The sequence below is a fragment of the Lactuca serriola genome, chromosome 1 (assembly GCF_051521515.1).
Source record: "Lactuca serriola cultivar US96UC23 chromosome 1, Lser_US96UC23_V15, whole genome shotgun sequence".
Lineage (NCBI taxonomy): Eukaryota > Viridiplantae > Streptophyta > Magnoliopsida > Asterales > Asteraceae > Lactuca > Lactuca serriola.
In genome coordinates this window covers 3,647,178-3,662,323 of record NC_136408.1, presented here as the reverse complement: position 1 = coordinate 3,662,323, position 15,146 = coordinate 3,647,178, and the positions used below count along the sequence as shown (strand labels likewise).

The 15,146-nt window shown below is 31.8% G+C and overlaps 1 protein-coding gene and 1 pseudogene across 1 annotated transcript; one reads left to right on the top strand and one right to left on the bottom strand.

The window, feature by feature from the left end:
* The first annotated feature begins 5,282 nt into the window (after positions 1-5,282).
* LOC145050891 (uncharacterized) lies at positions 5,283-8,130 on the top strand (annotated as a pseudogene).
* A 1,083-nt stretch (positions 8,131-9,213) lies between these two features.
* On the bottom strand, positions 9,214-10,411 carry LOC145083203 (uncharacterized). The gene is made up of 4 exons (XM_079023368.1): positions 10,067-10,411; positions 9,910-9,992; positions 9,630-9,832; positions 9,214-9,473 (listed from the first exon to the last, which is right to left on the bottom strand). Exons 1-4 carry the CDS (start codon positions 10,306-10,308, stop codon positions 9,366-9,368), a joined length of 636 nt encoding a protein of 211 aa, XP_078879494.1. The 5' UTR covers positions 10,309-10,411; the 3' UTR covers positions 9,214-9,365.
* Between the last annotated feature and the right edge of the window lie 4,735 nt (positions 10,412-15,146).

The following is a 15,146-nucleotide window of genomic DNA, read 5'->3' as shown; positions in this document are numbered from 1 at the left end:
AGAATGCACTTTTATTATTTTATATATGAATTCATTTTGAAAGAATATTATTATTGACATTAATGACGAATTAAATTAGTTTTCATAAAAAAGAATTATAAATACGGATATCATTTAATATATATATTTAATGTTTACTCAATTTTTATTGGTGCATTCTAGCACACAATAGATGTGAGAAACATTTGAACATATATATATATATATATATATATATATATATATATATATATATATATATATATATATATATATAAATAAGTTTATTGTTTTTTGACAAAAAGCTAACGAGTAAATAAGAAATCTAAAATGATTAATTTCACAAAACTTATTATTTTCTCATTTCATTTTTTCATTAATTTTTATCTAATAAAATAGCTTTTATTAAATTTATCTTCACTACTTAACATTTTCATTTTTTTTTCTTTCTAAAATTAACTAATCTTTTTTCTATCTTAAATGTTTTATTAGGCGTCCTTATATAATTTACAATTTTACCAACATGTATAACTTTGTTGAATATTTTTTACAAAACCATAAAAGATGATAAAAGTTTTCACATATCTAGTTATAAAAATATAAAAATGATAAAATATTATATAACCGTAATGTTTTATCATTTTTGATATTTTTAGTTTTGAAAGTTTTGATAGTTAAGATTAAAGGGATATATACAGTAAAGTCCCAATATTTTCATCGATTTGACAAGAAAGTCCTAAACTTTATTTTTTTGACAGTAAAGTCCAAATTACCGGCAGTTTTTGACACTTTTACCCTTTTTTCTCGGTTATCCGGTAATTAGGATTTTTTTTGTCAAAAAAATAACGTTTAGGACTTTCTTGTCAAATCGTCAATTAAGACTTTACTGTCAAAAAAATAAAGTTTAGGACTTTTTTGTCAAATCGTCGAAAATATTGGGACTTTAGTGTATATATAACTTTTTTGGTTAGAAATTTAATGGTATGATACTCTTTAAGCATAAGAGTTATTGAAACATTCACTAATCTGCTAGATCATATTGAAATCCTTAACGTTTTGCTTCTTGTTAAATCGTTTTTTTAATCTCAAGAAACCGACATTGAAAAAAATTGAGATAATCAAGAAAGAAAGAAAGAAAGAACCAGGGTAGTGTTGACTTTTTGCAACTCCAAAAATGGAGAAATAAGAAACAAAAAAAAAAAAAAAAAAAAACGAAATTGCCATTCTTTCCTTTCTCCACATTCACACCCTTTTGACTAGACATGTGTTGTTTGTGTTTGCATAAAGCCAGGGCAATTTCGTTTTTTTAGGTTTCTAATTTCTCCATTTTTGAGACTGCAAAAAGCCAACACAACCCTGATTCTTTTTTTCTTTCTTGATTATCTCAATTTTTTTCAATGTCTGTTTGTTAAGATTAAAAAAACGATTTATCAAGAAGCAAACGTAAAGGATTTCAATAGAATCTAGCTGATTAGAGAAGGTTTCAATAACTCTTATGCTTAAAGAGTATCATACCATTAAATTTCTAACCAAAAAATTATATATACACTAAAGTCCCAATATTTTCAACGATTTGACAAAAAAGTTATAAACTTTATTTTTTTGACAGTAAAGTCCTAATTGACGATTTGACAAGAAAGTCCTAAACTTTATTTTGTTGACAAAAAAGTCCTAATTACCGGCTAACCGGGAAAAAGGATAAAAGTGTCAAAAACTGCCGGTAATTTGGACTTTACTGTCAAAAAAATAAAGTTTAGGACTTTCTTGTCAAATCGATGAAAATATTGAGACTTTACTGTATATATCCCAAGATTAAATAATGAAAATATATAAGTTTAAGTATAAGTAGGATATAAATTAAATGTCACTAAATATAAGCATCAAATATCATAAAACTTAAAAGAAATTTAAAAGGTTAGAGAATAAGACGGTGTTTGGGAATACTTTTTTGAATTAATAAGAGTTCTTTAAATTTATTAGCTTATTAATTTATAACTGTATCAAACCAAAGTTTTTAAAAAAAATGTTTGAATTAGTTTATATAGTGTCAAAATGCTATAAGTTGATAAACATTTTTTAGCATTCGATAAAATGACAAAAAAAAAAAAGGATTTTTAGAGATGTATGACAACAGGATATATACAGTAAAGTCTCAATATTTTCATCGATTTGACAAGAAAGTCCTAAACTTTATTTTTTTGACAGTAAAGTCCAAATTACCGGCAGTTTTTGACACTTTTACCTTTTTTCCCCGGTTAGCCGGTAATTATGACTTTTTTTGTCAACAAAATAAAGTTTAGGACTTTCTTGTCAAATTGTCAATTAGGACTTTACTGTCAAAAAAATAAACTTTGGGACTTTTTTGTCAAATCGTTCAAAATATTGGGACTTTAGTGAATATATAATTTTTTTTGTTAGAATTTAATGGTATGATACTTTTTAAGCATAAGAGTTATTGAAACCTTCTCTAATCAGCTAGATCCTATTGAAATCCTTTACGTTTGCTTCTTGTTAAATCGTTTTTTTAATCTCAACGAACCGACATTGAAAAAAATTAAGATAATCAAGAAAGAAAGAAAGAACCAGGGTTGTGTTGGCTTTTTGCAGTCTCAAAAATGGAGAAATTAGAAACCTAAAAAAACGAAATTGCCCTAGCTTTATACAAACACAAACAACACATGCCTAGTCAAAAGGGTGTGAATGTGGAGAAGAGAAAGAAGGGCAATTTCATTTTTTTCGGTTTCTTATTTCTCCATTTTTGAGACTGCAAAAAGCCAACACAACCCTGGTTCTTTCTTTCTTTCTTGATTAATTCAATTTTTTTCAATGTCGGTTTGTTGAGATTAAAAAAACGATTTAACAAGAAGCAAACGTAAAGGATTTCAATAGGATCTAGCTGATTAGAGAATGTTTCAATAACTCTTATGCTTAAAGAGTATCATACCATTAAATTTCTAACAAAAAAATTATATATTCACTAAAATCCCAATATTTTGAACGATTTGACAAAAAAGTCCTAAAGTTTATTTTTTTAACAGTAAAGTCCTAATTGACGATTTGATAAGAAAGTCCTAAACTTTATTTTGTTGACAAAAAAGTCCTAATTACCGGCTAACCGGGGAAAAATGGTAAAAGTGTCAAAAACTGCTGGTAATTTGGACTTTACTGTCAAAAAAATAAAGTTTAGGACTTTTTTGTCAAATCGCTGAAAATATTGGGACTTTACTGTATATATCCCATATGACAACTATAAGTTATAATGAGTTTTGATAAGTTAGTAACTTACTAACAATGATTTATCTCCGGTTTCACATCGTTATAAATTTTTTTAAAAAGATATCTATCTAAATACTCATTTTAATTTATATTGTTGGGGAACCGCTCATAAATTAAAAAGAAAACTCATTTTTTTAGGTTAGACAAATACTCTCTAAAAGTATTTGGAGTAATCTTAAAAAAAAACAATGTTCTCCAATGATAAAAGAAAAATTTAAGAACTTATTTGAATAGTTAAAAGCTTTAGAAATTATAAGAGTTTTTTTTCACGTAACTTATTTATGGTAACTATTTATTTTAACATCCTCTCTAATAAATAAAGATATTTTTGCCACATGTCACATTGTCATTTATTTTACCACATGTAATTTTATGATTTTTTAAAATTAATTTTTATTCCACATGTCATTTTATGGTTTTTTCATTTTATTAAAATGTAGATAATATTTATATTCAATAATAAATGCATATTAATTTTATTAATGAACCTTCCTTCAAATTTCAAAATTACCAAATTAAGGATTCATTAATTTTCTTTATTTATTTATCTAAATTATTTGTTTAAATTTAAAATAGAAAAAAAAACATTTTAATTTTTGTAATTCAATATTTTCTCACTTTTCATATAAATTGTTACTTTTCAAATGTTTAGAATTTTGTATTGTTTATTTTTTTTTAATAAACCCATGTAATACATGAGTCTTACACATAGTCTAATATTATATTGTTTACTATAATTTGGTCTAATTAATTTCCTTGTTTGAATCTATCCGACGGTCAAAGGTCATTTAAGTGACTTAGTCCCTTTACTCCTTATTAAGTCATAAACAGAGATGTCAAAAACTTCTGTGGGATCGTGCTCCCGTGGGACTTTGTACGAGACTAAATTTTTTAAAAAACTGGGAGCGGGAGCAGGGCGGGGGCAAAAATAAACCCCGTTTATATCGGGACCGGGTTTGGGAGTCGGTATTTCCGTCCCGTACTCTTGCGGGGGCCCCACTTGTACATATATGTAAAAAATATATATTTAATATAAAATACATATACAAAATAGATTTTCTAAATTATAGGTTTAGTGTAGGCTTAACATTCCCATTCCCAATTAATGAATGTTGAATATGTAGCTAATTGATCATATATTTTTGGACATGTAATTGTTTTATATTTGTAATGTTGGATTTGTTGTATTTTATATTTGTAAAATTGTTGGAATTGTCGTTTTGTAATGTTGGGTTCGTAATGTTAGATTTTTAATTTTTTTAGTTTCAAAAAGATTAGGTTTTAAGCTTTTAAAGTTATTAAAAATAGTTTTTTTAGCCTAAAACAAAGTAGATTTTTAGCAAAACAAAATCGAATTTTAAGCCTATAAACCGGGAGAACCAGGGGAACGGGGGCGGGATCGGGGGCGATGGAGGTAACCGGGGGCGGGACCGGGGACTATGTAAACAGGGGATCCAGGGGCGGGGGCAACAACTGATTTCGAGGGCGGGAGCGGGGGCAACTATTTCTGCTCCCGTTTGGTCCCGTTGACATCCCTAGTCATAAATGTTAACATTCATCTCCTCTACCCAATTTAAACAGGACTCCCGAAGTTGGTCGTTGTAATAAAAATACGAAACCTAACATAATCAGTGGCGAGTCCATGTTTACAAAGGTAGGTCACTTGACCTACCTTATTATTATTATTATTATTATTATTATTATTATTATTATTTAATAAGAACTTCCGGTATGGTTTCTACGAACGAAGTCGTGGTCTAGGTGGCCACGAACCACGACCGTGCACACATTCCCGATGGGTCGTGGTCGTGACCCTTCGTGCTCTGGACAACGAATTGAAACGATGAATGTGAATGGTTGTTTTGTATCGACTATATTTTAGTATTTAAAATATTTTTTTAGTTTTACCTTTCAAACACCATTAAACATCTTTTATAAATACCACACGTATTCTTTCATTTTACTCATAATTCTTTTCTCTTCTTCTAACAATCACACACTTGTTTTGCTTGATAAATTCAAAACCAATGGCTCCTAAAAGAATGAATTGGTCAGAAAATGAAGAAAAGATCTTAGCACTAGTATGGGTAGCTGTTTCAGAAGACTCAGATGCTATAATGCCTCCTAATTTTTGGGTAAAAGTTGGAAACGTTTTCCATGATTTAATGGGTCGGCGAATTCATAGTCTTGATGAAATATGTTCGAAGTTTCGTGATATGAGGGTTAAATGTCTTGAATTCAATGAGATTTATAACTTTGTTATAAACAACGTAGATGGAGACGACCCGTTCGCTGTGGTCATGCACCAATATGAAAAATCGAAACACACACCGTTTAAACATGTCAAAGTTTGGCGAAAATTGAAAGAGTGCCCAAAATTTAGTCATTAAAAATAAGGTTAAAAAATTAGTTTAAATTGTTTGTGGTTGCATTTTTATGTTTGTTTTTGTTTTGTTTTGTTTTTTTTTATTTATTTTAAGTTGTGTGTTTTAAATTAATATAATCTTTGTTTAATTGAATAAAAAATTTATTTAAAAAAAAATATTTTTTATTGTGTTTTTGATTTAAATTTAATTAAAAAAATAAGGTGGAATGGTGTGTTTAGTGATAGGTATCCTATGGTTAGTGGTAGAGAATGTGGTGACGATGTGACACCAACCACTATCGTGGTTAGTGGTGGGTGTAATGGATGACCTAAGAGGTATAGAAAAATGAAAAACTGTGATCTACCTTAATTATGTTTAGTGAACTATGCTATTGTTTTGACAAAAGAAAATATGTATAAATAAAAAATTTTAGAACTTATATTTTATATTTTAATAGCCCAAATACATAATCTATCCAAGGTAGAGGTGAACAAACATTGGTTTTAAGTGAAATACGTTTTTTTTTAAACCAATCCGGTTTTTAACTAGTTCTTTTGAAATTCGTTTCCATTTTAAAAGGTAGTAATAATGATATAATTGTGAAACTATATATATATATATATATATATATATATATATATATATATATATATATATACACACACACACACACACACACATACGAAATCGTATATTTCGATTGTCAAATGTGTTTAGGGCTTACAATTTAAACAAAATGGTATTAGTAATTTAATCGTAGTTAATAGTTATTACCACGTTACATTAAAAAACTAAAAAGTTACTTAATAGAATTCTTTAATAAACTAAAATATTCACTTTAGAAATTTCTTAATAGAATTCTTTAATAAACTAAAATATTCACTTTAGAAATTTCTTTATACTAGACGACAAAATTGTCTCATGCCCTTACAGGTTTATAGGTATTACAATTGAAAAGTATAAAGAAGTTAGTGTATATTATTATCAATTTGTACCACCAAACTTGTTAGTAGCAAAACAAGTTGGCACAAATTATATTTGATACGATACTAGTAGCAAAAAGTTTTGTACAAACTATTAATAGTATGATATACGATTTGAAACCAATAAATTGTATACATATGATATTCACCGCTATTTAAAACCATTACAAAATGATAAGATTTATAAAGAAATAAAACATTTTTTGAGCTAGCTAGATCCAAAACAAATATAAATTAAAGGAACTGATTTTTCCGCAATCATTTTTTTATTTATCCACTACAAGATTAATACATTGATATAACTATTCTTCATACTCTTTTAACAGGCCCGATGATGAAGGGGGCAACCTGTGCACGTGCACAAGGCCCAAGATTTTTAGGGGACCTATTGTTTTTATAATGTATTCAGGAATTAGGAGTTCACACTCGAAGGCAGAGAAGCGATCATTCAAGCGAGGACGGATGATCGATTATAGACCAACTCAACGGGTGGTGACACAACCTCTTCGTGCAACAACAATGATGTTGTCGAGACATCGGGGCTGGCGTCTAATGGAGAAAAGGAGAAGTCACTCAAGTACGTTGAAGAGTTGATGGAGAGAGGATCAACGGTTAACAAAGAAGAAGACTATGCCGAAGTTAATGATTGCTTCAGTCGTGCCCTAGAAATTAGGTTATAGTTTCTAACTCTATAGACTATTTTACTCAATTAGTCATCTAGAAGTCTTTTTCCTGTTGATATATGCGAATAATCTCGTATTCTGCTTTATTGAAAGCAAACAAACCATGTTTTGAAGTGTACTTTTGTTTTTCGGAGAATTAAATAGTTATAGTTAACAAATTTGGCGTAGTACTATTAACTAAGTATTGTTCATTCAGAAGAATTTGCTTTTGAACTAGAAAATCTGAGATATATGTTGAATTTTTTATGTTATATTTTGTTGCAATTGTGATATAATTGAACACATCTATTTTGAGATAAAGATGATGAAATTTCTTTCTTTTGGGTTGTTGTATTAGAGCTGCACATTATGTCGAGATTACGCCTGAATGTGTGAGATCATATTATAAATATAGATGTGCACTTCTATATAAGGCTCAAGAGGAATTCGATCCATTAGTCTCAGGTCCTGTTTCCAAGAAAGAATCCACTGAAAAGGATCCACTAAATCTGTTGAAAGTAATGAAACTACTGTGAATAACGCAACACTAAAGAAGGTACTTAAATCTTCATAAATCACATCAATGATGTTTGAAAATGTTTTCAATAATACAAATATGGATGACAATTGCATTTATGTTCTTTGTTTTTTTAAGTGGAAGATCAAGATGAAGATGATGAAGGAAGTGATGTTGAGGACGAAGAAGACGAATCTGGCCGAGATTTAGCTTGGAAAATGCTTGATGTTTCAAGGGCAATGTGGGAAAAATAACCAGCTTACAAAATTGAGAAAATAAACATTCTTTCAATTTTAGCATAGGTAGCCTTGGAAGGAGGTATGCACATTTCAGATTTATATAATTGAATTCGTTACACATTAGAGCCTAAAGACCTTTCATTTCGACTCTCCTGTGCATTTGAAACATCAGGACCGACCCTATGTTTTAATTTCATCTCCAATCGGCGGAGTGGAGTTGGCATGGCATCGGCACTCTGGGCGTATACCACCCCCAAATGTACCGTGTCTAATGAATCGTAAGGAAAAGACATTCTATTAACGAGAGAGGAGAAAGAAGGCAAGGGTTTATAGCTTTTCATTGGTTTATTTATTTATTTTCAATTTCAAACCATTTAACATATCTTAACCAATCTCATATAAATGACATGTCATACATTTAATGTGGCATGAACGTTCCCTCAAGCCTTTACTGTAAATTATGAAAGACGTTAACATTGCGAGATTGGTTGATTTGAAGGTACTTTTCAACATCAATAACTATTGCCAAGTTGTTGTACCTTACAAGATATTAAGATATGGCGAATGCAGATACAAGTTGACAAGTTGTTGTAAGTTTTAGATCGCGAGGTCGAGCTCGATAGTGTTAGGTGTGTTGAATATTCAAATATTTAAATACGTACGCCCAATAAAATTATACATTAATAAGTAAGTTTCAATAAAATGAAGAATATTTGCTAAAGTTATATCGATATATAAGTAAGTGTAAATTACTCGACCGGACATATATAAAGTTTATGTTTAATGAAAGAAGCCGACCCAATATTAAACCAAAAATATTTGCAATACATGATCAAGTTTTTGATAACTTATTTAATTTGAAATATTGAAGTTAAGTTAAAAAATCAAATGCTGTGCTACATCATGCACTATCGATCATTTTTAAGATGATTCTTAAGCAAAATATGATACTACTCAATATGATGTGGTATTGCGTTTCTAGAGGCCCGAAAATGATTTTACACGTGAAATATGTTTTTTCGTGTTTAATAAATAATCAACACATGACGCGTAAGATAGATCACAAAATGAGATATTCAATAATAACAATATCTACTATATACGAACAATATCAAGAAAAATAAATCATGATGATAAAAGATTTATATTGAAACTCTTTTCACATTTTCCTTAAAAAACCACAAGTCTACAAAAGGGAACAAATGTCCAGTATTATTTGAAATGAAATTTCACATTATTCGATTAAGCTATAGAATTTAATTTTTTTCATCACCAAACAAAAATTTGACATGAAAATGATACCGGTTGATAAGAGATTTACAAGTTATATGTAATTATATATTTCATTTTTTTCGTGCTTTTTCTTTTTCCTTGGCTTCTTTATCAACCTCCTTAGCTTCCTCTAATACAGGTTCCATTATATCCTCTATCTTGTCTTCCATTTCTTGAACCTGAAATTCCAAATATCAAGAAAAAATACATATATAACCTTGTCAATAAATTGAAAAAGAAAACGAAACATATGATCTAAAAAAAAATTAAATCTTGAACTCTAAATTAATTTTCATAAAAAGAAAAAGAAAAAAAAACAGAAAAGAAAAACCAACCTTGTCAATGAAATCTCCGGCGTTGTGAGCATCTTTTTCAACTCTTTCAGCCACATTTTCGATAAAATCAAGAGTCTTCCTGAGTTGGCTGTCTTCCGGCAGATCCTCTTGGAGCTCATCCACCACTTTGTCCACCTTATCCGCCACCGATTCCACTATATCCGATATATGCTCCGCCGTCGCCATTATTTGGTCAACTTTCTCTGTGACACCAAAACCCATTATTCTAACAATTTTTTTTTAATCATTAAAGAAAAAAAAAACTTAATTAAACACTTACGCAGAAGAAATTTTATTGGACCTCCTTTGGTGGTAACCAAGGGAATGATAAATGTCATCAAAATCCCAATAGCCCAATTCTTCCTAAAAGTTAAAAAAATAAATACTAACGACTCATAAATAAATAAATAAAAGAAACGAGTTGGAAGATTAGCTACCAAGCACCAGGAGGAGAACCAGGTGGTGGAGATGGTGTTCCAGCGGGCTCCACGTTGGCATAAGCGATGACGGAATCCCATCTAGTGGTGGCGATGTTGGTGGTTGTGAGAGGAGCTAGCGCTAGCGTGTGTTTGTTGATCCGAAACCCAGAAATAGGATTGAAAGAAACAGTAGCATGGGATTTGTGAGCTAGGGTTTCATGCAAATTTATCTGAGAAGCCAAAAAGGTTGAGATCGACATGGTTTAAGATCTTGAGAAAATTTCAACTACTTTTTTTCAATATTATGTGGGTTTACAAAACAATTTATGGAATATATCCACACATGTAGAGACAATGCGGTATTTGCTATTTCTAATAAATAAATTAATGGTGAAATATTTTAATGATTTAAGAGTAACTGGAGTGGCATGTTATCACGTGTTTTTCTATAAAAATTTATTAGGATTTCAAACGATGTAGTGTTTTTGACATTTTTGCCATTGTGGCGTGTACTTGTTAGTTAGGAAACAAAGAGAGCAAATCGTATTCAACCAAGGACAAAATTGTCCATATGATTAATTACGGCGATCATATTGTCAAATGTCAACACTACTACCTACTCACTTTCTGTTTACACGCAAGTAATACTCCATTTACTTTATTTTGCTTCTTGTAAAAATGAAATACTTTAAAACTATTGAAAATTATCTTCCTTGATTATTCTCAATCATAAGGCTAATTAAGGGACATATATCATTTTTGCCATTTTTTCACTGTCACGTAGGTGTTACTTAAAATTTGCCATACCTCTGCGAATCGTTAGTCATTTAAAAGCACACTTTGTCACTTTTGTCATTTAAAATATATTTTTTTTAAACAAAAAAATATTTTATATAAAAACAAATACATAAAACTAAAATTTTCTTTAAAATACCAAGAACATGTACACCTTAAATTAAAAAACAACGAATTTAAAATTAAAAAACACACAAGACACTTGAAATTAAAACATATGAAACATTAAAACAAGTTTTAAATTAAAATAAAACACAACAATGTTCATTGGATATATTGTCGCCATTTGTCACTCTTCCTCACAACTTGCCAAAATTCATCAAACCTAAAATGTCTGTTAGTTTCTTCAAGGAAAGCCTCATGAGCATCGACGAATAAAATTCTTTTATTTTCACAATTTAGTGCTTCACACCTCATCTTAACAAACACAGTGTGAAATTGCACTGTAGCTGCGTTTGCATGTCTCCATTAGGAGAATAGTTGATTTTTGCTTCAACTAAACCGGCTTCGCGATTGTATCTTTGGGTGACTCTTGACCAAAAAGTAGACGCATCTATGACGTTTATGTTGAATGGCTCTTCACTTACATCGATCCATGCACGAGCCAAGACGATCTCTTTATCAGTGGTCTAAAGCTAAGCCATTTTTTTAGAGATGAAGGTTTGAAGATGATGGAAACAAAAAGATAGGAGAGTTGAATGAAGAAAGTTTGAATGTAGTGAAAAATAATGAACGATGTTGGTATTTTCAGTAGTTGTGATTATGTTATTAACAAATATTATTCGATAATGACTCTTGGACACAAACATCTTTAAAACATGTCAAAATTGAGAAAAAAATAGCACAAAAGAAACTAAGTTTTCACTTGGTCAATTTGGACACTAAGTTCTCACTTAAAAAAAAAAGACAACTTCATAAATGGTCCCTGTAGTTTTACAAAATTTGAAGTTTCGTCCCTAACTTTAAAAAATTTCACAAATGGTCACTGTGTTTCAAAACTTTTAATGTGTAGTCCTTATGGCTTACTTTATCAGTATTTGTCCGTTAAGTAAATGACATTTTCGTCATTTCACTACTTAGGGACTATTTATGAGGATTTCTATTATTTAAAAAAAAATGAAATTTAATATGCAAGGGGTCCTCTCTATATGTGTGTAGGGGGGGGGGGGGTGTGCCTTTGATAAATACCCAATAATATCTTCATGAACTCAAGAACATCGTCCGCCACCACTACCACCGTCCACTAGTAGAAGATTCTTTCAAAAATTAAGAAAATAGATCTTAAAATAAAGAAAGAAAATATATTCAGAAACGTTCCCTTAAGATTTAATATTTTGAATATTGTTACAAGTATGCTCGAAGTGCAACGGAAGAAAAATTTAAGTTAAAAGCTTATCTTTTAACTATGTCAAATGGTTTTTATTAGAGTTAAGACCATTTTTTAAGAGATTTTGTACACGAATGTGTGCGAATCCGGAATTGGTTGCGGATAAATTTAAGTTAAAAGCTTATCTTTTAACTCTGTCAAATGGTTTTTATTAGAGTTAAAACCCATTTTTAAGAGATTTTGTACATGAATGTGTGCGAATCTTCTACTTTTAGCATTTATCTGCCTTCTAAAATCATCTCGTAGAGATGTTTGTATTGTTAAATCTGTTAAAGAAATTTCATCATTAATATAATCTAAATTTCTTTGAAGTTGTTTAATAGCAACTCTGCAATCTTTTATTTGAGAAATCATGAACTTATTAGGTTCTTGATTGGCTAATACTTTGTTACTACTCATTTGAGTTGTTATAAGATTTTTGTTTTTTTATAAAAAAATATTTATTATAGAGTTTATAGTTTTTGAAATTAAAAAACTTTAACGGGATAGTTTTGTTATAAATTAAAAGATAGTTTTCATACTTTGCTCGTGCGTGAGGCTCTGTGATTTTTTCGTCAATTTTAGTGTTGATCGTTCCTTCTTCCCTACGTACTTCTGACTGGCGGTACTTGTTAGTACTAGATCATTATGACGAATAAGACTTCAAACTTTAAAAATACAGACAGTTGCACAAAGGATGGATTGAGAAAACTTCTCTTATTTATAAATGAACTAAAACACGATGGTTTTTACAATTTCAAACTATAAACCCTATATGGGGTTTTACTCACACATTTGCAGATTTCAATATGAATGCTTAAGGCTCTTGTATTTTCACTCTACCTACAAATGAAAGCATAACTCTCTATTTATAGAATTATAGAGAGGATCATAAACAAGTGTTTTACGTCACTGCTGACCAAATCATCCACTAACTACATTATTGTGTAGTGGCTTATCTTTGAGGGTCCTCTCTTATGTGGAGCTTGTGGAGGAATCTTCTTTAATAATGGCTTTGCCATTATTATTGTCGGTAGTGGAGGCCACCTTGATGGTTAAGCATTGACAGTTGTATCTGCTAGTGCTTTTGTGGAGGGTCTTACAGATGTTTGCCACGTGTTCGCCGATTAAGTCTGGCTTTAGCAAGGATTTTTAGAAGGCTAAGAATAGTTGTTCATCGGCCGGAGAAATCTCTTTGCTGTATTTGCTGTAGATTAAGGTCTTCTCATTGGCATCATATCCATTGACGAAGATCTTGTCATCCGCTGAAACACTGAAAACCTTATTGATAAAGATTTCAATTCTAGATTTTGCTAGCTGGAGGATATCGGCTCTTTCAAGCTTTTCTTCCATGGCTTTGCTAGACAGATAGGTTTCTTGCTTGCAGATGCCTATCTGTACTAAATGATGAGGATGCTATTTTATTTCATCGTTATCATTCCAGTATGGGATGCTACTGTTGAATTTTAGAAAAATGTTGTAACACCCCGGATTCCCATGTATTATTTTTATCCTTTTATTTTTGGGTGATTTGTGAGGAGACTCGGCGAGTTGGAGTCCAAACTCGCCGAGTAGGACCGCGGTTTTGGGCGCGGGTTCGCGTCTGGACTCGGCGAGTCCAAAAGTGGACTCGACGAGTCCGCGCTGTTTAATGAAACCCTAATTTCCAGGGTTTGAGGTCTATTTAAAGGGGCTTATGGCCGACATTTGCGGCCACCAACCCCCAGAGAGAAACCCTAAAGAGATTTGAGCTTTTTGGGAGAGAGAAGAGGCCATTGTTGACCTTTGAAGCTTTGTTTGGCAAGGCAAAGGAGATTCTAGCTAAGAGAAGGCAAGGGAGGTGGACATCCTTCGATTTTGGAGCTCAGAGCATCATCTTGGAGGTATATTTTGGCTCCCTTTTCTGTTGTTATGACGAATATGGGGGTTTAGGGTTTCTTGACCCCTTTGTTGGTTAGATTTGATGTCCATTTCGTCCCTATTTGTGATGAGGCTTGAGATGAGATCCATAGAGGTCCAGAGAAGCTTTATTCCTTAAGCTTTATGAGGATTCATGAGAGTATTGGCCTAGAGTTATGAGATATGGGGCTAAAACATCATTTATGAGCAAATAATTGTTGTTTGAGCACCAAGATTTGGACTTTACGTGATTATCATGCCTGGGGAGGCCAGATCTATGATTGCATGGAACAGATATGACCTCAGAAGTGATTTTGAGTTTATGCATGGCATGGACTCGCCGAGTCTGAAGAACAGACTCGGCGAGTAGCATGAAGTTTGCCCCTAACCACTCAGCGAGTGGTCTTACCGAGTTGAGGGGGTCGACTCAGTGAGTCAGGGAGAGTCAAGGGGGGGCTGAGTCAAGTCGGAACTCGCCGAGTTGTTCTTGAGACTCGGTGAATTGAGTCGTGGTGGGCCCGCGATTCATTTCAGGTGGAACTCGTCGAGTTAGGGAAATACTCGACGTGTCAAGAGAGGATCCAAGGGAGTCAGTGGACACGTATAGAGTCGCCGAGTTGGCCTAGTGCACTCGCCGAGTCCGGTCAAAGTTGACCGTTGACCTTGTTGACCTTTAAGGTTGAGTTTAGTTGTATTTATGGGTGTATTACTTTGTGTGATTAGGCGGAGGCTAGAGCACATTCATTCCGAGACAGATATTTACCGAGATACCCGAGGTGAGTCTTCTCGCTATACTTTACCTAGTGTGGTAATAGAGTTCAGAGACAAAGTATTATAGAGTTATATGCCAGTGTGATTGCATGTTATTATGTGTTGTGATATGTGATATGCATGATTCAGAGTTACAGAGTCGGGACTTTCGGGTCCCTAGAGTTAGGGCCAGAGGGCCCACAGAGAGTTGGGGCTGGAGGGCCCCACTGAGACACATTGACTAGAGGGTCAACAGAGTTACAGCCTCGAGTGGCTATTATGTGATTA

What these genes read in the sequence shown, in the direction of transcription:
- LOC145083203 (XM_079023368.1), bottom strand. Translation starts at nt 10,308, where the DNA reads ATGTCGATCTCAACCTTTTTGGCTTCTCAGATAAATTTGCATGAAACC. An exon ending in GGTTCTCCTCCTGGTGCTTG is followed by an intron (nt 9,993 to 10,066) that starts GTAGCTAATCTT and finishes TTTAACTTTTAG; the next exon opens with GAAGAATTGGGCTATTGGGA. An exon ending in TCCAATAAAATTTCTTCTGC is followed by an intron (nt 9,833 to 9,909) that starts GTAAGTGTTTAA and finishes TTGGTGTCACAG; the next exon opens with AGAAAGTTGACCAAATAATG.